The 24407-nt window shown below is 38.4% G+C and overlaps 1 protein-coding gene across 1 annotated transcript; it reads right to left on the bottom strand.

The window, feature by feature from the left end:
• Window positions 1-996: 996 nt before the first annotated feature.
• Window positions 997-24364, bottom strand: nup188 (nucleoporin 188). Its single transcript, XM_006640657.3, has 44 exons — window positions 24304-24364; window positions 23369-23423; window positions 22808-22881; window positions 22535-22619; window positions 21955-22035; window positions 21785-21829; window positions 21168-21260; window positions 20672-20791; window positions 20095-20306; window positions 19817-19931; window positions 19477-19677; window positions 18665-18754; window positions 18503-18568; window positions 18221-18340; window positions 17359-17485; window positions 17046-17201; window positions 16525-16651; window positions 16355-16442; window positions 16074-16150; window positions 15411-15525; window positions 15029-15149; window positions 14731-14797; window positions 14489-14614; window positions 13927-14060; window positions 13256-13362; window positions 12944-13150; window positions 12303-12472; window positions 12071-12140; window positions 11647-11714; window positions 10814-11009; window positions 10372-10449; window positions 9823-9908; window positions 9370-9515; window positions 9029-9213; window positions 8362-8562; window positions 7500-7589; window positions 7221-7379; window positions 6853-6990; window positions 6445-6519; window positions 5885-6094; window positions 4903-5034; window positions 4633-4706; window positions 4409-4538; window positions 997-3556 (listed from the first exon to the last, which is right to left on the bottom strand). The coding sequence occupies exons 1-44, from the start codon at window positions 24327-24329 to the stop codon at window positions 3377-3379; spliced, it is 5223 nt and encodes a 1740-aa protein (XP_006640720.2). The 5' UTR covers window positions 24330-24364; the 3' UTR covers window positions 997-3376.
• Window positions 24365-24407: the final 43 nt, after the last annotated feature.

Genomic DNA, 24407 nt, shown 5'->3' with positions numbered 1-24407 from the left:
AGCTGCAGAGTTAAATCGTCATCAGTGATTAGTTGAGGTTTTGTGTAGACGTCCATGAGTTTGAATGGCATGATACACTAATTGTTGCTTACAGAGTTTGCAACCCATTGATGGGACAAGTGTGCTACAGCATGCTACTTGTAATAACTGATGGCAGTGTTGCCATTACCACACATGCGTATGCAAATCCAGCTGAAGAGAAAGTGTTGTATAATTTTGTAAGGAACCAAAGGTACTGTATTCCCTTGACATTCTCACCTAAATCATATGTAGTATAACACTGAAGTCAGTTAAAGCCTAATTGACCTGAAACTGGGTTTTCTTCAATGTCTTCATTAAGGTTGTGGGCTGATCAGCGTAGTTAAGAAGTCAGCAACCCTACCCGTGTGTCAGGAGACCTGTAACCAAGTGCAATAAAATGAGACTATGTAGATCAAGCTGGACAGGATACCAGAGGGTGCTTCGGCAGCTCAGTGTGACCACTATTTCTGTCCAAGACACAAGAGCAGGTTTTTTGTATGGACAGTTCTGTGCTTAAAAGGTCAATATGAAAGTGTTCCTTGTAGTGACTAATAATCGATTTTAAAAATCTAAACCCTAGCTCAGATGCCACTTTAAAATAATTAATCCTTATAAAGATTTTTTGTTACAAAAGTCAAGCTACAGCTGCGAGGGTGTGGAATACAGTAATGAGAAAATGCCAGGCCATTTGCATTCTGCTGCAATCTAGGTTATTGAAAGAAACTAGCAATGGTTCAGATGGGTAGCTGCGTCAGCATGCGTAGGCTGCAAAGGAACAAGTAATAGGTTTATTCCATGCTGGAAAAAAGAAAAAAAACAATGTTTCGGCCGTGGAGCCTTCTTCAGGTGTGAGCTATTTCAGGTGTGAAACTATTAATGTGGTAGAACCAAAGACACTGTTTTAGTCAAACCAGCAATATCACAACCAAATCTACATTCAGGAGTTCCCCAGTAAATCCAAACGTACAACCAGAACATAGTCAAAGAAAGTTTTTTTTTTTAATAGCAGTATAAATAGGAACTATAATAAGAAAAAAACTTTCAGGTACAAATCTTTGTATTTTTGTTCCAAACAAGTCCCCTGCGTACAGTACTTTTTTTTTAATTGCATACTTGCAGTGATTAACACCCACACGGCAACATATATCATACACTGAACTCAACTGTCAGTCAGGAGCAGATGCAACATCACCACATTCTGAACAATACAAAAACAAACTCAAAACATTGTTAAAACATACATACAACAAGGTTGACAACCCTTTACTTGCAATGTGCAGAAGTCAAGTGGTAGGAAATAATTTCTAAAACAAAACTTCAATTAAAGGGTTTCCTAGCTGCAATTAATAATCGCCATGCTTATGTTACTTGGTTACATTTAACAACACATACGTGACCAACTTACACATGGTTAATAACTTGCATTTAAGCTTAACTGTAATCCAGTTTCTGTTATTTAAGAACATAGTGATAAAATGTATGTTATTAACCATTTTAATATATACATTGATAGCCCCTAAACAAAACCATACCTATAAAACTAGGTGGATGTAATGAATTGAAACCTGGTTTTGAGAAGGCAGTATACCACAGGCATGCAGGTGGTGTCAACAATGCCCTCATGTTAGGCCCTCTGTGGAGTTTTGAATCTGCAGGTGTGCAGATTCATTCAAAGTTAAGAAATAAAATAAATGAAGCACAACAGTAATTTCTGACATGGTACTCTCATTGCATTCCCATAAAAAAACTGGCTCAACTTACCACTCTGAAAACATCTGATGACTGGACAATCATAATTATGTTAGTAAATATTTTAATAAAATTTAGTAACTTCACAAAATATTTCTGTGATCCAGAGAGGGAAACAGCAAAGTCTTATTTTTGAGGACACAATCATCCAAAAACTTTTGCATTTTTTTTTAAAAAACAATATATGCCCTACAATAAATCTTGCCACTTCAATATTTTTTTCATACGATGTGATAAAATCGTGTGATAAAAGTCAGGCCAAGGTATACTGTCAAATGACACACAATTTTTCCTTCACATGAGCCACATCCATATTCCTTAATGCGTTCCACGGTGCTAAATAAAATTAAGCACCTGAATGGTAATGATTAGAATGTCAAGGTTAACTGATTTTTCTTGATTTGAATAAAGAATAAACCAGAAATAGCACCCTATTTGTGGTGATAAACTCAAGGAACCACCTGACATGCCCATAGAACCAAACTAAATCACTGCAAATCAAGAGCTGACAAAACTAACCGAACCTGTGAAAACACAAACCTAGCTCACCAGCTATGATGAACTTACTGAAGGCAACCGATTAAACTGATCTCTTCTCTTTAGACAACAGGTGGCATGTTTCTTTGCTTTTTGGTATACACCATTCCAGGTTTAAATGACATTTTGGATAATATTAAATGGTAATGCAGCAGTGTTAAAACAACCATACCCAAAGGAATGAATTACATGTAACACCAGTGTGCAGCACTACTGACAGATTTTAAACAGAATACTTTGCTTACTTAACAGCAGATCTAAAGCTTTTGTACATTAATTATAGTTTTTATAGGTTTTCGTCGCAAATACCAAATACGACATACTACAGTTTTACAAGCCCTGAGTATGTGACAGATTGCAGTGGATCGTACAAGAATAAACCCAACCATTCTCTCCACACATCCTACAGCGTTTACCAGAGTACAAATACATTTTTATAAAAATAATCTTGCCATGACAGCACAGCTGCATATGATCACAAAGAAGTTTGTTTTAATTTTTGTTTGTCCTCATCTTAGTCTAGAAAATGTCCGGATACATAAATCCTAAAAATGAAAAGTGTTGATGATTTTGCTTTAAAGAAACAAAACATTACTCTCCTGGATGAGAAGAAATAACAGGGACCAAATTTACGTTTTTTTTTGTATCTGTCATATAACGTATATTTTGCCAAGAAAAACATGTACCTCTGATAGGTTTTTAGAAGAAGAAACATCTAATATAAAAGAAAAATATGTTCTTACCAATATTTTAATGTTGTCCTTTAGGAAGGGAAAAGTAACCCAACCCAATAGCTGGACAGTAAGTCATTTAGTACTTGATTACACTACGACAATAAAGAATTAGAAAAAAAGAGCAAAGGGTTTTCACTTTTCACTTGTTTCTGATGAAAAATTGATTCCTGTTATTTCTCTACAAAAATACTGTTACATCCGAAGAGCCATGTGTCAGAATGTCGGATTCAAATCCTGCAGTCCTCTGCTGATGCTGGGAGTTAGTACTTCCTGAGCACTGGGGCGAAATAATTACACATCGAAGAGAAAGGCTGCCTGTGGCGAGGGGGTGCGGCCTATCTCTGGACGTGCCTGACGAAGGCCTGTACGAGCTGGATGAGGGGCTCCTGGACTTCCAGGCCGGGTTTGGCCCCTGGAGTGGTAGGCTTGCTCTGAGGGGAAGGGAGTAGCCCCCCCGCTGGCGAAGAGGGAGACCCTCGTCGAAAGTAACGGGAGAGACTGGAAAGCAAGGTGCTCTGTGAAGGGTGACAGAACAAAATTTGCTGAGTCTCGACAGATACGAGCCACAAATTAGCAACCCACCTCTAATCGAAAACCAGCCATGTATTTCCCAACAAGTAAAAGCACTGGGTAAGAAGTAAAGTAATAAAACTATAATTATCCTGCGATTACCTGATGTTGCTGCTGTTACTGCTCAGGCTTTTAACAATTTCTTGTGGGACTCACACTCTAATTGAAAACTCCAAGTGCTTTAAGTAATTTAACAATCTGCAGCTTGACACTGTAAACGTTCTGACTGGATTTCTAAATAAATGAGCCATCTGGTGGCTGAACATTCCAAAATGATGAAGGAAAATTAGCTAATCTAATGGCAATTTATCAATATACATCCTAAATAATTTAGGAATGATTTCTTTAAGCTCAAATTCAGTTAACCCTCTGTTTAACAGACTTCACTTTAAGCACTTAACAGATTTAACGGACAAAATCTGCTAAATTGGGTCTGTAAATAATACAGTAACAGGAAATGGCATAAATAATAAAACAAGGTCAAATATATTCCATAGGTTTAACATTCCGTGCTGATTGAAATCAATTAAAAAATAAATCATCATATCTAGAGAGCATATATATTGTATATTATATATATATATTTCTCATATAACTGTTTTCGGGCTTAAAAATGTCAATCGTGGTTTAAGAGACATTTGGCAATAACAAACACCCCTTCTCCCCTATTAGTTTGTTAAGCTAAAGGTTTACTGTAGGTGTTTCTCTGTTGTTATCTGAATAACAAGTCACTGTGCTATACCCCGTCTATGTTAATGTTTGGCAATTTCATGCCAAAAATAGAAAAGACTACATACCAGCTCTGAGCTCAGTTCCTGTTTCATTCTCTGTTTGTCTCGAAGGTGGACCGCAGGATCTTTAAGGTAGCGCACAGCTTGCGAGATTAACACATAAAAACAATTCTCCATAGTGAATATCAGCAGGGATCTGGGGAAGCAAAAAAGCAGAAATATGATTCTTAATGTGAATAACTGCTGGAGTTACCAGTTTATGAATCCAACATATTGTTCTCTGAATTTACCTGAGAGCTTGTGTTTCCTCAGAAGATGCTAATGATCCAACGCTCAAGGATGCTGGCTCTTTCCTCTTCTCTACCTATGAGAAAGCACAGAAAAATAAAAGAAATATATTATGTCAGTGTTTCTAAACTGTTAGACTACAAAGCCTTTTACTAATCATATTAGTTACGACCTTCAAAATAATTTATTTTCCATAGACACTTATTTAAAAAGCAGCAAGCTTTAAACTGATAACTCAATGGCAAATAGCTAATTCAGGGAACTACACTTACCTCTCCCAGCATGCTCAAAGCCACATTAATGGTGGCCAGCAGAGTTCCAAAAGAGGGCGCTACATCTGAGTCAAATGCAGGTGTGGTGAAGCTCAGGACAAACAGAATATTATATTCAGCCAGGTCCAAAGACTGCATAAAAAAAGATTATATCCATAAATTTTATGTTATCTTTAAATCAGTATCAGTGCTGCATCCATGTTGATTGACAACTTAGCTGCATAACGTTTTGCATTAGTTCAAGTATGCAGAAACTAGTCACTGTTATAAAGTAACAAGTAATAGGTTTATTCCATGCTTAAAAAAACGTTTTGGCCATGGAGCCTTCTTTAGGTGTGAGAAAGATAAGGGAGTAAGCAAAGGTAATGTAGCAGGAGAACAGATGGCTCCACGTCCGAAATGTTGTGTTTACTTTCTTCTTTTTTTCAGCATGGAATAAACCTATTACTTGTTCCTTTGCAGCCTACGCATGCTGACGCAGCTACCCACCTGAACTGTTATAACGTTCTGTATAATACTAGTCTTAATTGTTATTTTAATTAAAAAAGAGCAGCAGAGTATAAAGTCTGCAATTTGAAATAAAAAAGGAAAAATATAATGGGATATAAAATAAATACATACCAAAACAAACAAATATCACATTCTAGACAAGCCTGGGCATTTACACATAAAATTCTACACAGTAATTTATGTTTATTTTACACACTGAGCTCAAAGAAACTTAATCCCAGACTTTCTAAAACTGAGAAAACCATGTGTATCATCGTTTTTTAATTTAGCGCAGGGAAAGCAATTTCCAATAGTCACACCTTCCAAGCATAAATGTGTAGCCGATAGTACAAACAGCTGCAAAAAAGACAATGACGTTTGCAGAACAGCAGTGCAATCCTTCCAATACAGCCACAATTTAATTATCTGTAATTCATGTTGTGCACCGATGTGCCAATGGCTCAGCACACAGAGCCTGCAGCAGCAGGGTTACCTGATCCAGCAGTATCTGGCAGAAGTCTGGAGTGAAGTAGCGCAGAGCAGCCAGGGTCTTGCTGAGGATCCTAAGGAGGGTGTACTGCACCGCCAGCAGCGCTTTCTGCTCGGCCTCCTCCCTCTCGGAGCTCAGCTGCTTTGAGGGGGTCTGGGGGGCGCGCTGGGGCCTGGGGAGATGGCCGGGTGGCATTGCGTCCCCATTTTTCGCCTTGTATAGAAAACACAAAAGAAACGAAGAAAAGAGGTCTATTTCCTCTGACCAAAAACAGAGCAGGCACTAAAAGCACATTAAGATGACTTGATCTGAGAGCAACGTGCATGGCAATGTGAAGAGCAAGTATCTAATTTCAGAAAATATTTCTAGATCAGTGTCGACAACCATACTGTATAATAAACATAGCTACATGTGTTATCGGGCTATACAATGAATTATGTATTTTCCAATGCTCTTCACTAATGCTTTCAAAACAACCAGTGTACTTATGTCCACTTTCAGAAGTGCAATGACAGGTGACTTAGAGAATAAAATAGGGAAGAAAACAGACTTTTCAATGTTACCTGGAGGTAGTGATGGAGCATCTTCTTGCTGTGAAGAAGGTAAGTACATGTCTGGCACAAATAACAGAGATTCACCTATGAAACAAGATGTAAAGGGCACACTTAAACACACATATTATTAACATCAGGGAATATTTAGGAATATTACTTTAATAACAGATATCTCTCCACAGATCAACTGAAAATCAAATAAATCAAATGCCCACGGAAGGTACTGTTACAGATCTTCAAAGGACAATTTTAGCTTAAAAGCATGAATTTACCTCTTTTATTTTTATTTGACAAGTTGGCAACCTACTAAATACTAAAACAATTTCCTGAAAAGAGGGGGTCCCTCCCGTTTTTATGCTGCACAAATTGCCTGTACAGTGATGGTTAAGCGGGTGAGCTCTAGAGAGGCCAGGTTACCTGGACGTCCCGCAGCAGCTGGGGGAGGTGGAACTGCCATTCCTTGCAGAAGTTGGAGAGCTGCAGCAGGAATCCCACTGTATGGTCCGCTTCATCAAGGCATGCTAAACTCTGCACTGTCCGCACAGCATTCAGGCACTGCGCAAAGTAGCACAGTCACAGAAACAACAGTAAATTCACAGGAGTACACTCAAGAGTATTCACTCAGCAATTCTCATTCGTTCTTAAATAAGAACTATATTGGAACACTGTTACAACTTTTAGTACTGTTGGAATTCTTTGTCCTGCTTTTCTTCTGTGTTGATGCACCCATTTGACTTCCTTTTATGTTTTTAACCACAACAGGCCCAGCAGTGCTGTGAGTTTACCTGCAGGATTCGCTCCTGATGGACGCCAACAAAATCCAGGGCCTCGTTAAGGAAGTTATAGCGCAGCGTCTTCAGCAGGCTCTCCATCAGAGACATGGAGAGCCGGTACACCCCTGGCCAGGAGGGGACATCCTGAGACTTCCGGGAGAAACCAGAGCCCTGGAGTGTCAGGAAGTATGGATTCAGTAAAGAGACAAAGCTTAAAACATCGAAACAGGATTGCAAAATAAAAGACTTCAGCATGTGAAGAATTCCGAAACTGAAGTCACCCACACCTACCTGTGAGCCGCCGTTGGTGATTTCATAGACACTGAGTAGAGGTAAGCAAATACTCTGGATGACTCCAGCCCCTGCCACTGCTGAAGCACCCTGCAGGTCAAGAAATAATTGAAAATCGACTGTTAAGAATGGTCCTCCTTTCGTTAGTCTCCCCAAAACAGAAAACGTTTCTTTATCCTGTTGGTTTTACAGTATGGTTTGGCAGCAGCTCGTTGTCTGACTGGAAGGCGTTACAGGGGGTGATCAGGTCAGCCCTGTCCATTTGGAGTACAGCTCCCCTCTACTGTGGACATTTTTACAACTCGCACCCGAAGAAGGCTTCACAGCCAAAACGTTGGGCTTCTTTTCTGCTCTTTTCAGCATGGAATAAACCTTTACTTATTCTCGCTGTCTCAGAAAGGCTGGAAGTATTGCTAAGGATACCAGGCGTCCTGGTTTCTCACGTTTCTCTCCCCTTCCCTCTGGTAAGTATTATAGGAGCATAAAGGCACAAACTTCCAGATTCAGAGACAGTTTCTTCCCACAAGCTGTCAGATTACCGAACTCTACCCCTACCTCTGGCTCACACTGAAGTTTTTTTTTAAATTGTATGTTATTTAACTTGTTGTTGTTGCTGCTGCTGTTCTGTGTTTATGTTTTTGGTGATTCCTTTAAAGTCTTTCGGAGCTGATACATGCAAATAAGCACTTCATTGCACTTGTGCATATGAGAATAAACTGAACTTGTGCGTGTTGAAAGATTTAAAACCTCATTCCAAAAACTCAAACGTAAAAGTAAAAAAGCACTTAGCACTTCAAATCCCCCCATTGATAAGGCTGAAAGAAGTCTCTCCAGAGTACCATGACTACATCGGCGCTGTTACCTGCTGGGTTCGGGCCAGTATGAGCAGCAGGTGGAGGGCAGCTTCAGTGAAGTACAGGTTCTGTTTCACTCGCAGGCTCAGCTCCAGCGCACTGAGGATGGAGGGCAGCACAGGGATTTTGCGCATCACCTCCAGCCAGTGATCTCCACCCTCATCTACTTTACAGAGCTCCTTGGCTAGATGTAAAGCCAGCACACACACCTGAGAAAAAAAAATACCCAGCCAGTCTAAATACAGTCAAGGCATGAATATGAAATGCAGTGCCAGGAGAGGTACAAAAAAGCACTGAATGTATAACTGTTTATAAGAATGATTATTTGACCACAAAAAATAAAATTATACAAATGAAATAGTTTTTTTCCCCTCTATTAACCAATGTTTAATATATATTGCATATGATATAGCTGTGAGACCAAAGAGAATAATTTAAATTATGTGGGATGCAGTGGCTTTTCTTGTAACAATAAATGAATAAGCTCTTTTAAAGCATGCAAGATCCAACGCAACAATCAACACATCTGAGCTAAAAATACCTGGGTAATACAGAGCATGTCACGCATTACAGAAATAAATAGAACAATTTTAACATAACTTATTTCCTTTTAAAACCTATAAAAATACCAAGATCTTAAACTTTGGAGGTATTTGAATGAAAAACAGTGCTCACCCCATCCTTCTGGTCTTTGTGCAGAGCCCTGGGCACGGCATCCGTCTCCATGCTGTCCTTGTCGTCAGCGGTGCTGTCCCCGGTCAGGGCCATGTGCCTTGTGCTGTCCATCAGGGCCAGGGCCTCCTCCTGCATCGTCTCGCACACACACTGCAGGAGCTGGGGCAGCTGGGGCACCTGACTGCCTGCAATGCATGCGCACACAGCACCTTCAGAAAAGGACGGCTTTTCTTCACAAACCAGACAGGGAGCTCATTAGTTTAAGCAAGAGAGGAAGAACAAAGGCGGAAAACTAGAGCACTGACAGAAATCAGCCTGTCACAGCAAAAAACGATGCTTACCGTTGAGCTCCTGGATCTGCAGCACAGAAATGAGCGCAGAAAACACTTTTGCCTTGGTCCTCTCCATCAGCTGCCGGTCTGCCTGTAAGATGCTCTCTAATATCAACGCCAGTGGCGGAAGGATTGGAGGAGCCGATTCTATCACACTGAGAAGAGAATTACACACGTGTTAAACTCTTCCAATACATGGAATATTAACATTACAATCACACACACATTCTCTATATGCAATTATATCCTGTTTATGAGGTGTCACCATATCAATAGAACATCTTCAATTTCATTCACATGTATTTAGTATTGGAAAAAAAAACCTTGATTTCTCAAATTGTATTTCCCAACAATAATGTTATAATAAAAGTATATTTGGCCATGTTTATTCAGAAATGCTACTGGGTTCAATGCTGATATAATAGTTGAACTTCAGTCCAGAAGGTAAGAGACTCCACATACCTCTTCCACTGTTTGAGCAGAATCAGTAGCAGTGTGGCGAGCATTGACCCCAAACGCAAGCAGGGAACAGATGTAGGAACTAACAACTGTAGAAACACCAGAAAATGCACACCACAGAAGTTTCACTCTAGTGTTTTAATGACAAAAATGACTTGATGTACAGTGCACTCAGAACAGTGTAGCTGATTCATGCACAGATATAGTTATAATTATAGCCTATAAAAAAGTAAATTAAGTCAAAAACCACAAAGAAAGAGCTTAACACTATTAGCAGACTTAATTGCATGACAGCTTTCCACTTTCTTTTACAAAAGACTATCTATGGTGAATGTTGAGTTTTGGTGCTACAAATATTCAGAGGTTTTTTTTTGCAAGATAACTTAATTATTTGCTTTAAACTAATTTTATACTTTTTCATTTTGTCTTATCACCTTATTCCCCATTACAAAATCGAAGGACTCTAGTTATAATTAATTCTGAGCCACTCTTGAATTCAGAATTAGGCAGCTGCTAATTTACAAAACACCAAGTATATGTGGGTAAACTTACAACGGCTTTGGTTCCATCCAAGACATCCATGAACAACTTCAGCCGAGTACTGTCCTCTTTTAACTGCATTACATCAGACTGCAGAAACAAAGCAAAACACATTTATTATTTATAATGATATTATTTTCATTTCTATTAATGAAACTGAGTAGTATCCAAACCAAGCAAAGGTCAGTTCACAGGACCATTTTGCATCGAAGATCACATTCGAAATTCAGGTTCTGATCTCACAAGCTAAATCTATTGCTTATATTTTTCAATTAATATTTTAATTCAAAAGCTCTGAAACTGACCACACTAATATGAAGTGTGTTTTGGGACCATTAGAAAGGTTCCAGATGATGTCAGGTGTTTCAGTCCATGTAACTCATTTGGTAGTGGTTGAGCGCTGCATAGTATGGCATAACTTCCTTGAAGGTGTAAGGAAATGAAAGGCTCTTACATGGCTGGTGGAAAGGATGAGCACCATCCTCCAGGCAGAAACTAACATTTGGCACTCAGTGAAAGATCGGATCCCATCCTCCTCCATTTCAGCCATGTGACACACCAGTGATTTCACATAGTTAGACCAATACTCATATCGTTTATTACTGGACAGCTTCTTCAGCATATCTTTCAATGGCTGCTCCAGGGAGCCTCTGGGGAAAAAAATGCAACAAAATGGAACAGAAAGCAAAATTCCTGACAGGATTCTATACTGAGAATCAAAGAAACCTATCACCAATAACCTCATAACTGCAACAGATCACAAAGATATTATTAGTATTTTGCTTTCCTTTTTAATGCAGGTGCACTAACATCTTATTGAGCAGAGAGGACTTAGGTATATTCACGAATCTGATTAACATTTGTCATCAGACCATGATGACTTCCCTGTGTATCCAAACTCCAGAGAGTGCACCTGGTGTACAGGTAAGGACAATATGTAATCTACAGTTCTGTGACAGAATGAAAATATGTGCACACTCTTTTTAGACCGATATCCCACAATATCTCAGGATATGACTGTTTTTTATTTTTTAACAATATTTTTTCCAGAATACTGATTAAGTAGCAAAATAAGGACATGTAGCATTAAAGACACAGTGTTACTGCAGAAAAAGTCTTACTAAATACTAACATCAAAACCTTTTCATATAAAACTTAAAGTGTAGAACATTGTTCATTCACTCGTTAATAATTCTTCAAAAACACTAGATAAAATTAAATGTGCTGAGGACGAATTCACAGAAAAGCAGACTGAGAACAAGCCCTTTTTTAAATCGTAAACGTTACCTGACGACATAGTAGATTTCCAGACAAATAATTTTCATAACCAAGGCACATGTTTCAAGGATACAAGGCTGGAAAAAAATGACAGAATATGAACTATATGTAAGAGCTGTCAACTGTTCTCTTTTCTGCAATAATTAAATCAAGTTTAATTAAATTTAATGTATATTAGAATTACAAGGATGACCAATTTTTATTGAAGGTAAAACAAAAAAATGAAACAGGTCAGGTTATCCGGATACGTTATATTCAATTTTCTGTTGAAATGTATAATTCCTAATGAGTCATATCAGTCATGTCAAGGGCTAAAACACATACAAAGAATATTTTATGCCAAAACATCACAGCAGGCTATTGATTTTAACTACACTGTTGAAAAGTCAAGCACAATGAATACAGCTTTTCTCATCTTTGGGAAGTTTGTTACCTCAGTCGTATCAGAGGGATTAGGTAGGGTTCCAAACAGAGGTGTTGTCAAATTCTCCCAAAACTTTTCCCTGAGGAAAAAAAAAAACAGCTTAGAAACACATAAAGGAGACTCCAATATTTGCTTTTAAAACACAGTGAGGGAAAACAAATTCTGATTTAGCATAAAAGAGTTTCATGCCCTAAAGCGTAATTGGCAGGGACTGCAGCAGGCAGGTGGGGGCGTTACTCACTTGGCCCTCAGCACAGACATGGCACTGTCTCTGCGGTCCTGCCACAGCGCATGGAGGAAGGCCAGGGCGGCGCGGTGCAGCAGGGGGGGGCACCAGTACTTGCCCTGCTGCTCCGAGTCGATCAGATCCAGCACCACCTGCAAGCAGCTCCACTCCCCCAGCAGAAACTCCTGCTCGGCGAAAGGAACCTTTCAGTGTGTGAAGAGAACTATAACCACATGCTGAAAATAAGCATCAGCCACAGTATCGCTATTACAAACTGCAGCTAAAATATCACTTAACTTTTCCTTTAAGTGGAATTTGGCAAAAACCACTAAAAGGTGTTTCTGACAAATCACTATAATTCAAGAAACATTATGATCAATACATTACACTAATACACACATTAAGTTTTCAAAGGCTCAGATTTAAGGTGCTAGCGCTCTTGACTGTATCTGTACTTAAATATGAGCTTTCAGTAAAAGAATCTACACTGATCATTTGGAAGACAGCTAAGCTACACAGGCTGAGGTCATTCCTGCTTTGTTTTATGATTGAAGCATAATTTATAAGGAACTGAAAGGGCCAGCTGAAAGCAGGAAAATGAGAGATTCTATGTTTCCAGGACACTGACCCATTGCATGACAGGATACTGGCATTACCTTTGATCCTTCTGCTCCATTCTTCACTTCCAGGTTGAGGAAGAGCTCTATCAGACCTGGCTGTGTTTCCACGGCTACTGTCAGGAACTCAAGGATCATGACTTTGATCCTCATGTCCTCTGTCTTGCTCTGCAGGCGAGTCAAGAAGGTGTCCCGTATGGCGGCTGCATCACTGCCCAGACAGGCATACACGGACATGGGAGCCACCTGTGATAAGGGTACAGTTATTAACCACTCCATTAAATGCTTCCACGCTCCATTAAACCACTTCAAATGCTTAACCAAATGCCCAACATAGGCAAGGTTCTTTACCGTAGCCAATCTTTTCAGAAGCTGGATAGACAAACGAGGCAGTGCAGGATCATGTTTATGGTAGATATATTTAGCCAAAATCGCAATCAGATTATTCCCATGGCCACCTGCATCGGAAAATAAGATACATATTCAAGCTTTTTGCAGAAACAAATACATATTGTCATTCATTTAAAACCAAAACCTCACAAGAAAAATACCTTAACCACCTTGTGTCGTGCATAAGTAGAATTTTTGTACTCTGAAGAACTACTGTACCCACTGATTTACACAGCAGAAAGGATCAAATTCAACATTCCTGTATACCTAATTTGTATGTTCAACACTGACATCAAATTTAGCACAAGTCGTGAAAGTTGCACAAAAGTGTATTTTAAAATGAAATCCGATTCAAAGTTAAAGAAGAGTAAATCACAGCAACCCAAATTATTTTATAGGAAACTGGAAAATTGTACTCACAGAATCTGTTAAAGCACTATATGAAACTACAAAAATTAAATGGATTTTAAGCATTTCAGGTATATACTGATAGTTTTATCAAGTCCCTTTTTGACAAAAATAAAGAGGAAAAAACATTTCTTGACAAGGGTTTGCTTTGTATTCATCTTTCTCCATCCAAATAGCTGGGTGTCAATGCCTCTGTACTGTCTAAAAGAAATGTTGCATATTACCATGCTGGGTTAGAGCCTGCTCCAAGGGGGAAACAACATCAGAGGGAGGTTTCAGGCGAATTACATTGTTGGTGACAGAAAAGGCCAGCTTCACAGTCTGAATCAGCATCTGGCCAGGGCCTTCTGAACTGCCACTGAAATGGAAACAAGCCTGACGTACTCATGGTGTCAACTTCTTATTCCTATTTTGTCAGTCAAAAAATAATGATTCGACTGGAGATTCCACCTCCGTACCTGAATTGCGACTAAAAAACATCTCACACGTGTTCTGTAGTTTCACAGCAATGCTTAATGGGCTATTGCAATCATTTCAGCACAGAAACAAACTAATCTATATCAAAGAGCATGACTAGACAAAAGCATATTTCACAAGAGTGTCACAGAAGGATTCCCCATAATGGAACTTCAAAAATCTCAGCTAGGGGTGTATATTTATGATTCAATCTTAGCAAACCAGTTCAATGAAATTAAAATATCAGAAACTGTCAATTTAGTGAACCTAAAACCTAAGATTTCTCTATAAAAAAAAGACATATTTTGGTTAGAAGAAAGTAGAACAAACCTGCTAGGTTGAGCTGCCATGACCACATCAATGGTATCTACACCGATCCCCATGATACTGACAACAGCCTGACCTGCTTCCGTATTAGCAAGGCTATATATGCACAGGGACTGCAGATTTGGGACACTTCCAAGAGAAAAAAAAAACAAAAATTAAAGAAAACGAAGAGTTCTAGCATATTTACCTGTAAAACACAGTGATTATAAACACCTACAATTTACACTGTAAAAAAAAAGAGTTACCTTCCTTGGGATTCTCCTTCTGGGCTGAGATTTAGGATGGCATGAATCAGCTCTAGAATCAGGCAGCCTGCAAGAAGGATTCCGATGTTAGTCACGCAATGATTTCAACACTACTAAACACTAAACTTCCTATCGTTAGTACTCTATTCCCCTCTTGATTACTGAATTAAATGAATTAATGCATGCAAATACAATTTAGGCTATAGCTGCATGTCAAGCAACAAAACAAACCCCTAACTGCTGCTTAATCAATAATCAGAAAATGTAAATACGGACTTCTTCATAAGCTCATACATACCGATTCTCTCTCTCACACCATACGTGTTGTAACGCCACTTGTGGTAAGTAGGCAACATCTCCTTCAGAACTAGCAGCACGCAGGGAATAAGGCCTTTGTTTTGAGTACTGCCTAACTGCCCCTGAAGAACAAATAAAGTGGCTTCATTTTGATACAATCCTTGGTCAAAGTCACGAGTGTTCACAGTCATTTACTAGTTAAAAACTAATTAAAATGAGTTATTTTTTTACAAATGCATGGAGTATATTAAGTGTGAGGGAACAACAGGAATACTTGCAATGGTAGTATACAACATGAAACACAAATTCATTGTCCAAATTTCCCATTATATTCTTCTCACTGAAGGTTTCTTTTTATCCACCGGGCCAGCTAGTCTTCTTACCTTGACTAGTGTGGTCACCAAGCGAAGAAAGGCGATGGTCACTGCATACTCCCCGTGGGGCTGCTCTATCAGAATGAGAAGGTTACCGTAGTTCCCAGCCTTCATGCCTTCCGCACTGGTGGGAGAAATGTATAGCTCACATGGTGGGAAAATCTTCAGTATTGAAATAATTGTGCCCTACTGTGATCGCTACTTTTTTTGTATGATTTAGTAACACTTACAATTTGGGTAAGAGTAAGATGAATCAAAAAGGATATTCCGGGATGTGTTCTTATAAGTACTACTGGTAGCACTTTCAAATACGGTTCAAAATGCAATTTAAAAATACTTCTCACAGTATATGTATTACCAGGGTGACATAAATGGGATATATTATTCCTAAAGTAGATTTACTGTATGTTTGTAACAAAATCCTGGCAATAGACTGTTCAATACCCTTAACACTAATCCTAGGACTGGGGGTATCTAACAAAGTTATGATAAAATATCATTATCAACATGTTAACAGACTGTTCATGAGATGCTAAAATGGATACCTATAGTTATCACAATAAGATTCTCAGTATTTGATAAAAGCATATTGAGTTGTTCTCTTCTTCAAGTTTAAGACTTGGCTTTCCCTTAGCGGATTGAGCAGAAGCAGATTTGCTTCCTATGCATTACCTGATGGACTGTGCCATTGTGCTCAAGGGGGTTGAGGCAAAAGGCAGAAAGCCCGTGTGATGCAAGGCAGACCAAACCTAAGTGATAAACAATAACACATACTTTCACACATTTCTGAAAAACAAAAAAGCACATAATATGCAAACTGTAAAAAGGTGTAGCAGGATGACATTCTCAGTACTGCTGAAAAGAACGATTTGAACACAGTTTGCTGTCATTTCACTTTTGCCAGTTCAGCAGTAGGCCAAAACCATAATAAACAATGGAGAACATTAATTTACCTTAGAAGGCATTCTTGTAGCAAGCACTGTCAAGCAATTCACACAGGAAGCAATTACATCTATAGGAGGGTTTATAACGGACGTCAGTCTGAAAAACAATAGAAATTGTTTTGAAATAATCAGAAGCGACCTGGCTTTAAGATCCCAGTTATCAAAGATATCATACTTACCTCTGAAGTAACATGTAAATACGGGATGTGATTGGAAGCAGGCAATCAGAAATTGACCAGTCTGTGCTGATAACTTTATGGACCAGGTCAAGGATTGGTTTGACCCTCTTACAGTGCTGGATGACATCTAAAGTCAAGAAAAATGTATTTGGAATTTCTGAGATCTAAGATCAACATTCTAAATCAAGTAATATCTGCTGAACAGTGACCCAGAAAAACAAATGGAAACCTGCTTGCATGTGTTCCCTTTGTTTAAGTAACACTGCCGACATGTTTTTTCATAGCAATTTGTTTACATCTTTCTCTGCCTACACCCGCTTACTGAATACAAGGACAGCTTTAATGGAGTTGATGTAAAATTAAGACTCATTACCACATTAGTTCTAAATACAGAAACATTAAATAGCATAATCAAAATACAGAAAATGCTAAACAAATTGATAAGGGAAGTGTCTAATATCCCCCCTTTTAACATCCTATTGAACCAATACTTTATAGAGGACCAAAAAAGCCTGTTTTACCTGCAGTGGAGACAACATGTAGCAGCATCTCGATCTCGCAGGTAAAGAGGGTCCACGAGCTGTAGGAATAGTCCCAACGCACCATGTAGCCCTCCTCCCCTGGTATCACCTGGCCCAGAGTGCCCTGAGGCATGCGCAGATTAGTCTGACCCAAGCCTGGTGATACAAATCATCATCACACTGAGTGAACAAAAGCTCTGTAATTCAATGGTTACATTAGGTACACATTATCGCTACTCCATATTTCAAGTCTAGTGCAAAAACACATCTTCCTTTAAACCCTAAAGCATCCAGCCTATCCCCAAAAGCTTACCTAGAGGATAGAGGAGTTTTGGAGTCTGTCTTCTCCACAGGGTCTCATCTTCCCGTGACAGAATATCATTTGGCTTGTGTTTATACACCTCTGTGTAAAAGGACATCTTGTCCAGAAAACTGTAAACCTAGTACAAAAAAAGAGGAAGCACTATATTATTTGATTTGCATTTGACAGGCATGGGATGGTGTTTAGAATCCCGCTATTCTAAAGTTTTAGACTGGCTTAAGAAGTAAAGATGCTCACTCAAAGCGTGAGCTCAATTTTATTGCCCACATCTCTGGGTCAAGCCCAGGAGATGCCACCAGGTAACTGTGATCAGATTTTAGATGGAAAAAAAGTCTGCTTTGAATGTAATAGAGATTCCTGGGACCTGCTGGGTGCTTGCAGTAATGCCAGAAAGAGATAATAAATACAGGATGTGATTGAATAAGAGTTAACTCTGCAGCAAGATATTGATCTTACAGCATATCAGAAAGGTGACTGGATCAGATAAGTGAGTATATCGGAGAAGCCTGTGCATCGGTCATTATTCCCATGTGGTACCAAGTAATTTCAAACTGATGAATGACTGTGAATTCTACAATTGGGAAAGTACAAAATAAAAAGAAAGATTTAAAAGAAAAGAACTCAAAAATATAAACCAATACAGCAAAGGAAAACAATGGAGTACAGCTTCTTCTTTAGATGCAAATAAAATACTTCCATTCTTTGTGAATACCAAAATATGAAGGCTGAGCCTGAAGACACAAATTGCCATGACAAATGATGTTAACCATTTCTAAAACTCTAAATGACTTCAACAGCTAAAGATACAGCTGCTCAGATTTTTAAAGCATATCCTGGACTGATGGCTCCTCACCTTCTTTGCAGTGGATTTGTCTGACAGCAAGGCAGTAAGAATTTGAAGAAGAGGGCTAATTTTCTGGGGGAACATCCCTACGGCACTGTCCAAGATCATTCCAAGACCCATGTTTGGCTTCTGTAAAAAAAAAGAACAAATTTATTCTCCTCTATAACAGAACATAAATACTATTTTTTTAAATATCTTTTCTACAATTAAACTAAATTAATTTCACTCTGCATCTTCCAACAGATGCCAAATTTTCAAATGAGCATTTTTTCAGTTATTCATTCAACTTACCGTTTCCCAGAAAAGTTCAGCGAGGCTTGGAGCAGCAAGGACTTCACAGGCAGCATCAATCAAATGCTGAAAGTAAATGACAGAAGGAAAAGCACTGGTCTTAAAAATCCACACACATAGAAATGTATAAAGTTATTATTGTTTGGGGTTTATTATCCCTACCTGCTGACTTCCAAGCGTTTCTTCCTCAAAAGATGTAATCACAAAGGAAATAAGCCCATAGATACACATCCGTGCTGTACTGGCAGTGCACTGCGGCAACGTGAAAGAGGAGGTACAGGGCAAAAAAACTGTCAATCACCATATTTCAGCTCAAAGTCTAAATCTCATAATAAGTCAGAACAAAAAACAAATTACCTAAGAGTCTGTATTCATCTCAAAACACACAAGTTAAAAAATAATACTCAAAGGTGATCCAACACTATTAACAATGAACTATAAATTATTAAGCGTATTAAGTGTACAGCGACAAAAATAAATTAAATCAGTAAATTTAGCATTTTTAGGAGCAAAGCAAAACATGGTATGCAATATTACATGTGGATAACATAAGACATCTGTAGTATTGACTAAGAAACAGTAGTTCAGGTGGGTAGCTGCGTCAGCATGCGTAGGCTGCAAAGGAACAAGTAATAGGTTTATTCCATGCTGAAAAAAAGAAGAAAGAAAACAACGTTTTGGCCGTGGGGCCTTCTTACACCTCACGCTTCTTAAGCTCACACCTGAAGAAGGCCCCACGGCCGAAACGTTGCGTTTTCTTTTTTTCCACATGGAATAAACCTAAGATATGCTGTATATTTTGATTTTGTTTTTTGAGATTTAGATTGTAAATAAAAATGGCCACAGAAAATCATACCAATGCCCAAGTTCTAAATTACAAATTGACAATAATTTGAAAATGGACAAGTGCATTCTACATATTAGTGACGAAATCTGGAAGCTCAAGCCCAAGCGATTTTGCAGTCCAGGCTTACATTATTACCACTGCTGCCCAGGGCTCGGAGCATGTGGGTGAGGTACTGGAAGACGCCCAGCTGCAGGGAAGTGTTGCCTATCCTCCTGATCACAGGACTGGAGTCTTCAGGGCTGAGCGTGTGGCGGAGCAGCACCCACGCCAACAGCACTGGGGCATGATGGGAAATATCACCAAAGGTCAGGAAAATCTGGTCCATTTCCTAGGTCAGAAAACAACAGATTAATCAGGAAATCCTAAACTTCTGTGTAATACTATAAAGAACTGTAGTACGTTGCTGTAAATGTTTCAGAGCAAAAATGTGTTGGTGAATCCAAACTTCAAGAAAAGCCTAGCTTTACCTTGTTAAGTTCAGGAGTGTTTGAAAACTGGTGTTGTTCTGTCCTGTCCTCAATGGCACACTTGTGTAGAAAATCAATGTCCATTCCTTCCACCAGGATAAGAGAACTGAAGTACCTGCACAGGAAAACAGCTCGGTATTAAAATACCCAGTTATATGCGGAAAAACAGCTAAACAATTTTCAGCAGAGAAATCTGTATCACACAAATCATTACGATCATATGCAATTCAATAAAAACATGCTGAATTACTGCAAACCAAATAGTATAGTAAGCTTACCCAATACGATCCACCAGAGCATCCATATTCTTGTCCACTAGATGTCTGTTGGTCTGTCTGCGTCCAAATCCTTGCTCTTTGAATATCTTGGTGAATGCAAGAAGGTCATTGGGTGCCATTTCAAAGTAGGCATAGTACAGGAAAATAATCTCCAACAACAGAACCTGTTCCCTCAGACACTGCAGAAACCAACGGGAAACCTGCCTCTCTGTCTGCAAAATAACAACACAATTAATTAATTCATCAACATGGTGAGTGAAAGCAGGCTGACTGTATAAGAAAAGATTTGAGTGGGGAGCTTGTGTCAGTGTGTACAGGCTGCAAAGGAACAAGTAGAAGTTTTATTACATGCTGAAAAGTAGAAAGAAGAAACATGTATTGTCTGCTGAGTGTTCTTCTCTTGAAACTTTGTTTGTTCTTTCTACTTTCCAGCGTAGGAGTAAGCTCTACTTGTTCCTTTAGGAAAAGAAGATCTATAATGCATGTCACTGAACTAACAAAGGGTTGTAGCATGGGATTTTGGAACTGTGACATGGTGAGTTTGTATACAGCACAAGTATTAATGCACCAAACCTACCATGAGATTGCCATGCGTTTCCCATGTCGGAGCCTCAGCTTTAAACAGGTCTTCAAACTGTTGTCTGTAGTTTGATACCAGGTCTTTCTCCAGCTTGTTCACACAGTTTGCATACTCACTCTACAACAAGTCCCAGAAAAACAAATCAAGAGATTTGTAGAGAGTAACTCAAAGGTACATCCAGGTGTCTTACAGAAAACGTGGCTGAGAGATAGAAATGCAATAACATTTAATGAAAACCTATACTTATTTCAAAATAGTCTTTTTTACCTTTTTATCAAAATGTACAAACATTATAAAATACTTCTTAGGAGCAATATATTTCCACATTCTATGAATTTCAAAGGTTTTTTCATCTCAACCAGTAAAATACATTCAGCTTTTGGCATTCAGGATTATCTTCACTGCTTCATTTCTGCTAAGAAACTAAGTCAATAACAGCTCTGCAAATGAGAGCATGGTGTGACATTATCCCTGATAGTCTTGATCTGCATACCCTGTATGGATGTCTCTCATCTTGAAAGTATGTCAGGAGCAGCAGGACACAGCGCAAAAGGCAGATCCTCTCCTCATAATAATAGTCAGCGATCTAAATAAATAGAAAAAGAAAAAGAAGCTGCAGTGGATACAATGAAATGTGCAAACATAAAAGGAGTAAACACCGGGACTTAAAAGGTTCAGAGAAAATAACTTGTATGATTACTGGATTAATTACACGATCATAGTCATGTTTTCGATTTTAAGTTTGATTGTAATTTTAACAAAGGCCTGTTCTTTTTTTCTATCTTAGAAGTTGTAATATATGCATGAATGAATTGTCCAAATACCCAATATACAACAAAATATGTACAGACTGTTACATTAGCTACCATCTCTGCTGCCAGAGACTCACAGACTCGGCAATTTTAAAACCTGCTCTTGCATCGGGACTCCTCTGTCTGGCCACGCTTGCCTTTGTCTTCAAATGGCCTGGTTTGCACTGTGCATTGGGCATCTTCTGATTAACTTCGAGAAACTCATGTCCCGTGCAGATCTGGTCAAGCATTTGCACCCCTGTTACATCATCAGGGTCTGATCATCTGATCTGCAGTTTCACACTGGATTCCAGCTTACCTTTAACAGCAGTGCTTGGCTCTGCCGCTCATCTTGCAGGACAGACTAATGTAAGAAAGAGAAACAAACAGATCATGTGAAAAGGGAAAAGTACTTTCCAAAAACTATTCCGTTTCCAGGTTGGTGAATTTTTCTATTTCATTATTAAGGCACTGGAAATCCTTCTCTACCTTTAAGGCATCCCTGGTGCCTCTGTAGTCTTCCTGCAAGTAACACTGCAACACCTGGACACTCTGCTGTTCATCAAGGCCCTGGAATACAGTAAATATACCATGTTGACATGACAAATCTGTGGCAATTTATTATCTCAATGGCAAAACAAAATCTGATGTTGCACATTCTCCATATCACAGGCTGCAATAGTACAATTTCTAATTACTTTATTAATACAAGTAGTTAATTTAATCAATTGCAAGAACTTGAATATGCTTCAGCACCTCTTAAAGAATAACAGAGCATTTTAAAGCACACAATCTCATTTAAAAAAAACTCACAAAGGTTAAAGATTATTTTTCACAAAAATAAACGTAAAGAACGCATAGCCAATGTAGGCATGTGTAGGTCAGGCACTATAACATTCCAATTACATACCGTATTGTACTAATTGGATTAAAGAATATGTTTGACATAAAATTCTGCATAATAATATAAAATTCCATCCAAAGGTAATTTATATTTTACACTTACCTAAACAGGAGATGTAATCCATTCTCAAAGATTACATTTACAAATAAATCTCATAACACTCACCAATAATTTACTGATTCTGAGACCAAAGTCTTTCAGTGGCTGGGCAACTTCTTTATCTGACTTCAGTTTTTCTGCAGCCGATGAACTAGAAAAAGAGAGATGCAAATATCAGATTACTGAATTAACTGATTTTAGATGTTTTGATTCTACGCTCTGTTGTCTGAATAATAGCAAACATATCTGCTTTGATCTTAATCATATATTGTACATTTGAACTATGATGCTATATAAAAAGGTTTACCTTTACAAAATAAGTGTTTATCAACAGCATACCTAGGTGGTTTGTAGTAACATAATCCTGATAGCAACCGCTCCCAGTTTCTGTCAAGCTCTGCTTCAATCTGGGCCTATTATTGAAAGATAAAACACGAATGCAGATAATAATGACAAACACATACAGCTACGCCTGTGATTCCAACAACAGTTACAGTTAAGAAAATCTAAAATACTCTAGATTTAGCTTTAATGAAAACCAAAGAAGAATATTCAGGTATCTATGACTGACTTCTTTATACATTCTCCTTATCCTAATAATTACATTTTATTTAAAAAATCACCAGTCACAGACTGCTCCCTTTGTGTGGATAAGAATGTTGCAACATTTTTCTCAATGTTTATTCACAGCATTAACAGGTTTTCAAGAAAATTGCTAGGCGGCATAGCAAGTTTCCCTGATCTTCATACATGTTTTCGGAGATGTAAATGGGAGTCATATGAACAAATTATGTAACAATACCAAAACCAAGAAAAAAAAACAAAATTGCACTGCTGATAATCATTTTTTAATTAAAGGGTTGCATATTCATGCAAACAGAATACGGAAAAAAACGTTACCGGTTCCCTCAAAGCCGATCTTCCCAACAAGATCGTCCAAAGTTCTCTGCTGGTCCTACAAAAATAAACGCATTCATCCCTATAAAAGTGACGAAAATAATCATAAATGACATTCCACGCACTTATACTTAGAGATAAACGTGAACATTTAAAAGCTTACACATCTGCGGCATATTAACACTGTTACGTACATTTCACATCTCACTGGTACGTCTGGACGCTACACACGATTTTTAGGGTCAGAAATAAGGAAAAAAAATACTTTACTCCAAAGTTGAAAGTGTCAAAATCAGATTCAAGTTACTGTATGTTCAAACCTCCGCGTTCAACTGTTTTGACATTTCTCGGCAGTTCTGTGTTAATGGAAGTTACAACATTTTGACAGTATACGTTTGTTTTCTTTTAAATTGTCTTTATTAAAGGGATGCAGCGTAACGGATCGTCCTTCGCATGAATTTTAGGAACCAATAGCCTACATTCATTCAAAGAACTAGGCACGTTTTCAATCTAGTTTTTAAGCAATTACTTCTGTTATAACATTGGCAATAAACCTAGATAATAGGACCACCGTACTATATAGTCTCAACAAGTTTTTTCTATACTGTTAATTGTTCTTGATCCGAACATTATTGGAGTATCTCGGAACATGGTACTTGTTATATACATATTTCCTGCCAATGAGAATAAGAAGCAATGTTAACTGCCTTCTAAAAAATTTCACTAACATGCGGCAGAAAACAGCACACATTTTTCCCTCCACATTGTAATAGCCATCCCATTTATAAAAGTAAGAACTAAAAGGAAAACGTCCAAACGTCTAAATAACTATTCATTCATTTCATTTTATCCTTCCTCATTACATTTCCCATTCAGACATGATCAGTTTTGTACAATGCCATACATTAAAAGAACACTTTTGCTTTTCTTTCAAGTACCTGACACACATCTCCGAGTCCGCCATATTCCCCCCTACACGTGACACCTCCTCCGGTCGAACACCCTGGTCATGTGACGGGTGCCCCGGGTTGGAAAGAATAAA

This window comes from Lepisosteus oculatus, chromosome 24 (genome assembly GCF_040954835.1).
Source record: "Lepisosteus oculatus isolate fLepOcu1 chromosome 24, fLepOcu1.hap2, whole genome shotgun sequence".
NCBI lineage: Eukaryota > Metazoa > Chordata > Actinopteri > Semionotiformes > Lepisosteidae > Lepisosteus > Lepisosteus oculatus.
This window is presented reverse-complemented; position numbering and strand designations above follow the sequence as displayed.

What these genes read in the sequence shown, in the direction of transcription:
- nup188 (XM_006640657.3), bottom strand. Translation starts at nt 24,329, where the DNA reads ATGGCGGACTCGGAGATGTGTGTCAG. An exon ending in CTGAACTTTTCTGGGAAACG is followed by an intron (nt 18,341 to 18,502) that starts GTAAGTTGAATG and finishes TTTTTTTTACAG; the next exon opens with AAGCCAAACATGGGTCTTGG. An exon ending in GAAGGAGAATCCCAAGGAAG is followed by an intron (nt 14,615 to 14,730) that starts GTAACTCTTTTT and finishes TTCTCTTGGAAG; the next exon opens with TGTCCCAAATCTGCAGTCCC.